The sequence below is a fragment of the Ursus maritimus genome, unplaced genomic scaffold, assembly GCF_017311325.1.
Source record: "Ursus maritimus isolate PB19 unplaced genomic scaffold, ASM1731132v1 scaffold_16, whole genome shotgun sequence".
Lineage (NCBI taxonomy): Eukaryota > Metazoa > Chordata > Mammalia > Carnivora > Ursidae > Ursus > Ursus maritimus.
In genome coordinates, this window is record NW_024424008.1 from 549,336 (window position 1) to 557,913 (window position 8,578).

An 8,578-nucleotide genomic window follows, 5' to 3' on the forward strand; every position below is an offset into this window, starting at 1 on the left:
TATGGCGGCAGTAGGAAACAAATGCAACTTCCACAGGTTTAAATTCCTATATAGACTACTTGGGGGGGAAAAAAGGCATTTTAGTAGAGCTGATCTAATCAATAGGGATAAAACTCTGCATATAAGATTATTGAATATCATTTATGGCACGCACACACCCACATACATGAAAACTGTGCATAAGAGGTCATAATGCAATTACAAAATTATCACTAATGAATATAAGAAAATGAAAAAAAAAATGGGTATATTGGAAGATAAATGTAGATTGCCAAAAACATATGTAATGAATTTTAGGAGGGAAATAGTAAATGAAAAGGGTGAAATATTTGAAAAATATGACTAATAATTTCAAACATTAAAGAAACATAAAACTTCAGATTTATGGGGCATCTGGTATGTTGAATGATTTTTTTAACTGTGATATTACAGAAATAATTAACTACTTTCAAATTACTATCAAAGTCAAGGTAAGCATTCCAAAAATTTCAAAGAGTAAACTTGTATCACTTACAAGGTGGTAATAATTGTATTGAAATTAACATTGCCTCAGTGGCCCTGGATCCAGGGAGCGCTAAAGCGATATTTGCAAGTTTGTGCAGGTCAGTCTCTCTCTCTGGCAAGGGTACCCTGCTGACTGCTATCGATTTGCTGTAGATTTTCTTTGAGTGTACAAGTAATGAGTTGCCATAAAAAGACCCCCACCCCCATTTTTTCATGTGCGGGCGTTGCTATTCTTTTTTCATCCAATCTGACTGATAACTACTTGAAGGAATAAAACACTCATCCTCTCTGTTTTCTTTGTCTATGTGAAATCTTTGAATATCTGATAGTGATTACCATAACTTGCTAGAAGAAAGAGAATGAGAAGGCATGCCGATATATTTATGTATTACCAGTCAATTAAAAAGAAATGTTAAGTATTGATGCTTGGTACTGTTCTTGGTTTATTTTCTGTTGCCGTGTTTTGCTGTATAAAACAAAACAAAACAACAAGTAATTGAGTTGATGTGAATATGGCTCCTCGGCTGAAAGAGTAGCCATGAGCGGTCCTAACTGCAGCCGCAGTATGGGGGTCTCCTTTGGGGTTTGTCCTGTTGGATGATGCTTAGAATGACTAACTCGCACCATCTGCACCCTCTCCCACTTCCCAGCTTTATGTTTCAGCACAGCTTATTTTTGTCATCTGTGTGATCCTTTATTCTGTTTCTTGTCTTCTCTTACTGGCTGTCCTGTTTCCTACTATACGGGCAGTGCCTAAAATGGTACCTGATACATCGTAGACGGTCAGTGCATAGTTGTTTGAATTCATCCAAGAATGAACGATGAAACTGCTGTATCCATCTGAATGTCCCAGATCAGTTCCTGTTACTCACGGAAAGCCCTCTGGAATGGAAGCTTGAACACACAGCTCTACCTTCCCATGTAAACTTCTCTTCCTCTCTCGATTTCTGCCTCTTCATCAGTGAAACGGATGACACTCTTATATGATGTTAGGACTACAGGACACTGAAACTCTTTTGACAATTGTCCTCATTTTACAGGCTTCAAAATTGAGATTGAAAGGCTAAGGCCATTTGTACATGGCTTTAAATAAGTGGTCAGGAAGGGAGTGATAAAATGACTAGCCTCTGCCTTCCGGATTTTTATCTCTGCTTTCCATTACTGATGGGAAACCGCCACTGGAGTGCCATGATAGATTTCAGTATGATGCAAAACTGTGTGCATTTCTTCACTTCAGGGTAGTGCAATTATGCTAAATACTGAGTCATTATGGAGCAATTTTAGTGTACTTCTTTACTTTTGAGCACTTCAATTATAATAAATATTGAGTCAATGTGGTAGTTGCACAATACTAAAGAGATACACGGACTTAATACAATCACTAGCTTATATATATTTGGGGCCTGGACCAGCAACCCCACCGTTCAAGGAGTTCAGAATCAATAGCCTAAAACCAATTCCAGGAACCCTGTTGGAATAAATGTTAAAGAATTTCACAAGACCAAAATAATAATAATAATAATAATTATCCCCCTGGAACTATGCTAATCCTAGATTTGGGAATTAGGGGCCAGGATCAAGACATGGTCCGTCAGTGTCTGGTGTATTCTATTCCGCTACAAAAGGAGTTAATCCAGATCTGTGAGGTTTCTAGCACCCACTATCCTCAGGGAGTTCCAAGACAGACAAAGTTCTCACTCTAGAGGCTGTGGCCGCTGCATAAAAAATCCACGCACTAAAAGAAATGGAGCTCAGAAGGATGCTAGGGGAGATTTGCTAACTTCTCCCGGAGTCCTTGCTGGTAAGGGATGCTTTAGAAGTATGGATCCTTATCTGCGTCCAGCCGAGCACAAGGAAAAGAGTGGTGGATGATAGGACGGGGGGTGGGGGAATGCGGCAGGGGGAGTAGGAAAACGTGCTGACCGGAGGGAGGGGATAAGGGCACTGACTGTAAGAATGTGCTGAGATAAGCTCTTACGTGCACATGGGCAACTGCTGCTTTTATTTCTGATACATCCTCGCACCATCTCTGTGTGCAGCTCCTACATCTTTCGACAACTCTGCCGTTCTTTCTGTGCAGAGAGCTCCTCACTGACCTGGAGTCTGTCTAATTACTGATCAGTCAGGTTCTTTCTTCTCATCTGTTCTGTCTCTTGCTCACTGTTACCTCTCCTTCAATCCCCTCTAATCTCATTTAAAGGTTGGATAAATGTTGCCATGCCGAGGGCATTTTTGACACAGACGGAGAACAATAGTCGAGTTTACCTTAATCTCTTCAGAAATTACCTCTCACCAATTACAACCTAGTAAAACACACCAAACCACTTGCTACTTTCTTTCAACTGACGGTAGTGCTAATCATTTTGGAATGGTTTGGTCTCCGAGAACATAATGTTAATGTCTGTGAAAATGTCTAGGCATCGGTTTAATCAGATATACTCTATTACAAATGTTAGAAACCCTATCAAAATAGTTTCATGCATGTAAAGTGAGGATGAGGATTTAGTCTGCTGACCCCTGATGTGAGGATTATCTGAAGGCCTGAGATAAGTCGGAACCACTTCCACTATAGCTCTCTACTTTATCCTGTTCTAATCAGTAGGTTTTTACCAGGAACTGTAACTATACAGTTTTGATGACCCATCTTGACTCATGCAAACCTTGCAAGAATTCTGGTATGTAGGCATTTTATCCTCATTTCATAGGTGAGGAATCATAGAGCCAAAGAAGGGAAATAATTGAACCCAATTCACACGGCAGGAAGACTCTGGCTTCAACTCCTAGTGTCTGCTTCTAAACATTATGCCATTTCTTATCTAACTAAACTCTAAATTAGCTGAACCACAATCACAAAGAAGAAATCTGATTATAGGATTCTAGTTCATCCCCTTCCCAAATCTCCTGGGTTTAAACACCTTTCCTTGCATATAGTCATCCCTGTTCAAATTAGGGATAGTTTTCTATACTGTTATTTCTTTCTTGAAATCCCTCTTCTATTTTCTTGATCAAATAATTTGCTTGACTTGACTGATAATCTTGACCGTCTCCTTCCTGTACCTGTGATCAAACTCTTCTTTCTAGGATTTCTTAAGCAATTTGTCCAACATCCAAGCTGCAATGCACCCTTCCAACCCCCCCCACACACACACAGAAACACACATGCACAGACGCAAACACACACACATGCTTCCATCCCCAGACATACCGTTCTTATGGTCGATCTGGCTAATGTACTTGGTAGTCTGTTCCTGCTTTACGCGGGACTTAGGAGTCTCACAGAATACTGGGCAGAGGAACAATGGAAAAGCCTAATTCTGTCTATAAGGGAGTGGACTACATCGAAGGTGATCTATAACAATAACACATCCTACCTCAACCCTCCAAGTTCTTCCAGACTTCTCAGGTCAGTAAGGAGACAGCCTCCTACCGGTATGGATTAGACCTACTTTCCTGCTGGTGGTTCTTGGTAATTCACATTTCTACTGAGTACTTTTAAGGGCCAGACCTTCTCTCTGTGTGCAGATATCTATCATCTATCTATCTATCATCTATCTATCTATCTATCTATCTATCTATCTATCTATCTATCATCTATCTATCATTTATCTATGTATCATCTATCCAAAGGGTATATAAAAGAGAAAGCAAGAGCTCTTGATCACAATGTGCTTAGAGTTATTAATGTGTATATATTGTAACAACTTCTATAGTCAGAGAAATGATGAATTTAGTTTCCAGGACTGGTGTGTATAAATGAATTCATTTTACCTAACAATTTTGGGATCTTGTATACACCTGAACGTTAATGTGCCTGTGCCCGTGTGTAATTCTGTTTCTTCCTGCACAGACATCCGCAGGAGGGTACTTACAGGGCAAGGTTCAATTTACTTATCATCATAACAGAACTGAAGAGGAATATGTACACTCCCTTCTAAGCAGACCCAGATGAAGAGGATTGTCCTGAAATGACGTTTGGTGTGGCTTCGTTAATGAAACCTCAAGGCAGATTTATTCTGTGATACTGGCACCAGCAAGAAAGGAGAGATCAGAAAATGACTACGGCATGAAAACTGTTTTGGGGGCCTTAAACATCCAGGAGCCTACACAGATCCAAAATTGTCTTAGAAAGTTCTGGTTTGCTACACTTGCAGTTCTTTGGAGACTGCATTATACACGCTCAGCTAGGAAATGTGGAACATGCAGAGTCCTAATGGCCGTCATTAGGCTCATGTTTACGTTCCTACCTTGTACATAATGTGTGTAGTCATAAATCAAATGATATTTGTATAAAATAATGATAAATGATTTACAGGAAAATATGTTGTGTACCTAAGGACCAAGGGAACAACTTTATCTTAACAATTATTTTATTAATTTAAATGGTTGATAGCATAACTGTTTCAACCACTAAAACTTCAAGTTCCATCAAAAAAGGAACCTTCTGTAACTCACCTTTTGCAGAACTTGCCACATCTATACTAGATACTCAGTCAATTTTGATTGAATACCAATATCTAATTAAATTGAATGGATATGATGAAGTACGCTGAAATCACGTGGCTTCATTTTACCATTCAATTTGTACCCTTCCAGGTCTCAGTGATGGGTAGACACGACAGGTCTGATCCCCTCACTGACCCTTCGTTTTCTCTGTGCACGAAGCAAGGACGAGGCTTATTCAGTGAATGGGAGGTTCTTGATCGATAATCTATTTCACTCTCAAAATATCCCAGAAGATGGCCTCACTTACTACCACCCTATTTCATCCCTACTCTTTCTTCCTTCTGGGGATCCCGGGGCTGGAACATATACATATCTGGATTGGTTTCCCTTTCTTTGCTGTGTACCTGACAGCTGTTCTTGGGAATATAAGCATCCTTTCAGTGATTGAGACCGAGAGCAGCCTCCACCAGCCCATGTTCTACTTCCTGGCCATTCTGTCATCTATCGACCTGGGCCTGTCAACGTCCACCATCCCCAAGATGCTTGGCATCTTCTGGTTCAAACTGAGAGAAATCTCCTTTGAGGGGTGTCTCATCCAGATGTTCTTCATCCACTTATGTACTGGCATGGAGTCAGCTGTGCTCGTGGCCATGGCCTATGATCGCTACGTGGCCATCTGTAACCCTCTTCGGTACGCACTGGTCTTGACAAACAAGGTGGTAGTCATCATTGCATTGATAATCCTACTGAGACCTTTGTCTTTTGCCATGCCCTTTGTTCTACTCATCCTACGGTTACCATTTTGTGGACACCAAATTATTCCTCACACTTACTGTGAGCACATGGGCGTTGCCCGCCTGTCCTGTGCCAGCATCAGGGTCAACATCGTCTATGGCTTATGTGCCATCTCTGTCCTGGTGTTGGACATCATAGCTATTGTCATTTCCTACGTCCAGATCCTTCGTGCAGTCTTTCGACTGCCTTCCCACGATGCCCGGCTCAAAGCACTCAGCACCTGCGGCTCTCACGTGTGTGTCATGTTGGCTTTCTACACCCCAGCATTTTTTTCATTTATGACCCACAGGTTTGGCCAGAATATTCCACGCTATATCCACATCCTTTTGGCTAATTTCTACGTAGTCATTCCACCTGCTCTCAACCCTGTAATCTATGGCGTCAGAACTAAACAGATTAGAGAACAGGTGCTGAAAGTCTTTTCTAGGAAAAAAACATAACTCTTGTAAAGAATCAAATTAAAGAAGGGAGCAGTACTAATTTTCTTTGTTCAGAACGGAAAGAGAACATTTGGAAGTTATGCAGGCCCCTCTCAGGGGAGACCTGTCAGCCTCCTTCCCAAATCCGGAAATGGAAAGTGAGACCCATGTCAAATGCATGAATAAAACTGTCTTATGATTTTCCATTGTTTGGAAATACTTCAGATTCCCCACTTGGAAGAAAATGAACACTTTGTTCTGCTTTCATTAGGACTGAACACATCACATTCCACAGTCAGCATCATTTTAAAGCAAAACCAGCCCCCCCAAAAGAAAATATCACACAAATAATAATAATTAAAAAACCCCATAAATTCCCTCAAGTTCTAATTTAAACAAAGATAGTGTATCACCCTTACTATGCTGGTTCCCAAAATAATGGCCGCTGAAACACTTGCCATATGCCTGAACTCCCTCTCAGAAAGAATATTATTCTTGACTCTACCATGTAAATGTTGTTAGAGATGAAATCGATCCTATTAATACGATAATCATGTAAGAAAAGAAGAGATTTTCTATCATGAACAGAATTGTAAAAACTTGGCAATCTTGGCAACTTCATAGTCTTTATAGTTTTAAAGCCGTGCTGTGTTACTTTTTGACGGATAAGTACTTACAAAATCTGGTTTATTGATTCCTTTTTTTTAAACAAACAATTATTTTCCAAACAGTTCTGTCTCTGTGTCTGGTGACACTTCACAGAGGACTTTCCTTCTTATGGAAAGCAGGAAGTTTTAGTGATGTTCCAAGTCCAGTATTAGCCAAGTGTGTACATGTGTTCTCTTGTGCCGTATGATACCACACAGTGCTCTCTAGTTCCAGGCGGTATTATTGACATTATTTGTAGAAAGAATTCAGGGAAAATATGTTTATAAATCCTGGGCAATAAATAAAACTAAATTTTTAGCTATATTTTTACTGCAGGATTTCTCAGATCTCTCAATTAACAAATATTCATTTGAAACTCTAAGATGATATTGGCTTCCGATTGCTCCTTTGACCAACCTACAATGCTAATATTCCATAGCATGCACTTTAGAAAAAAAAATCCTACTGATTTTTATTATAATAGAAAAGATGATGCATAAATTCTTAGAGGGAGTTTGTATTAATTAACATCACATCTTTTTTTTTTTTAAGATTTTTTTTTTTTTATTTATTCGACAGAGGTAGAGACAGCCAGCGAGAGAGGGAACACAAGCAGGGGGAGTGGGAGAGGAAGAAGCAGGCTCATAGCAGAGGAGCCTGATGTGGGGCTCGATCCCACAACGCCGGGATCACGCCCTGAGCCGAAGGTGGACGCTTAACCGCTGTGCCACCCAGGCGCCCCTAATTAACATCACATCTTGATTTGAAGCAGTCTGTTATGCTGTCTAATTATAGGCACAAGTGGCTATTCCCGGAATCCCTTTGTGACACTGCACTCATCCCCTAGCTATCTATTTGTTCTACTCATGAGATGGAATTTAATGATGTGGCCCCAATTGTATCTTGAATGATTTGGTTAGAGTTCAATCTGTTTATATGTGTTTTGGCTAATTTGCCTTTAAGTGACTAAATTCACCAATGCAGTCACCTGGGCCTGGAGTCTTCTGTGTTAGAAGGTTGCTAACCACAGATTCAACTTATTTAATAGGTAAAAGACTATTCAGGTCATCGATTTCTTCATGCCTTTGCTTTGAATGTCCTCAGTAAATGCATCATGTTCCTCTAACTTTACCTTGTGTTCCGAGTATGGGCTGATGAGTTAGATTTTTTTTTTTAAAGATTTTATTTATTTATTCGACAGGATAGAGACAGCCAGCGAGAAAGGGAACACAAGCAGGGGGAGTGGGAGAGGAAGAAGCAGGCTCATAGTGGAGGAGCCTGATGTGGGGCTCGATCCCATAACGCCGGGATCACGCCCTGAGCCGAAGGCAGACGCTTGGATGTTACTTGCACTGTGATTTGAACTTTCTGAGAGGTCCAAAAAATTGAGAGTTTTTTTTATTATCCAGCATACAGTTTTTTTGTCATAGGTTTCGAGTGACATTCTTTCCCACTTTTTATATTCTAAGTAAGAACTATAAAACTTTGTAGGAATTTAAATCGTGCAACATTCTCTGAGTAGAAGGGCATCTGTGTATTTCTTCTCAGCATCCTACAATTGTGGCATGGAGTGTGGATTGCTGAATTATAAATATACAGAATGATTGATGAAAAATAAATGGGATTTTTTTTTTTATGGGCTACACCACAGACATTTTGAATCTAATAGGTTTAGAGAGGGCCTAAGCAATATGTATTTTTTAAGAGGCTTCAAGTCTAAATTTTAAAAACTATCATTCTAGAAAGTTGAAACTTGGTTAATAATCAAA

The 8,578-nt window shown here is 40.0% G+C and overlaps 1 protein-coding gene across 1 annotated transcript; it reads left to right on the plus strand.

Moving 5' to 3' along the window:
* Positions 1-5,234: 5,234 nt before the first annotated feature.
* Positions 5,235-6,556, plus strand: LOC103681179 (olfactory receptor 52E1-like). Its single transcript, XM_008710711.2, has one exon. It carries the CDS (start codon positions 5,241-5,243, stop codon positions 6,180-6,182), a length of 942 nt encoding a protein of 313 aa, XP_008708933.2. The 5' UTR covers positions 5,235-5,240; the 3' UTR covers positions 6,183-6,556.
* The last annotated feature ends 2,022 nt before the right edge of the window (positions 6,557-8,578 follow it).

Excerpts from the sequence above, each read along its gene's own strand:
- LOC103681179 (XM_008710711.2), top strand. The coding sequence starts at position 5,241 with ATGGCCTCACTTACTACCACCCTATTTCATCCCTACTCTTTCTTCCTT.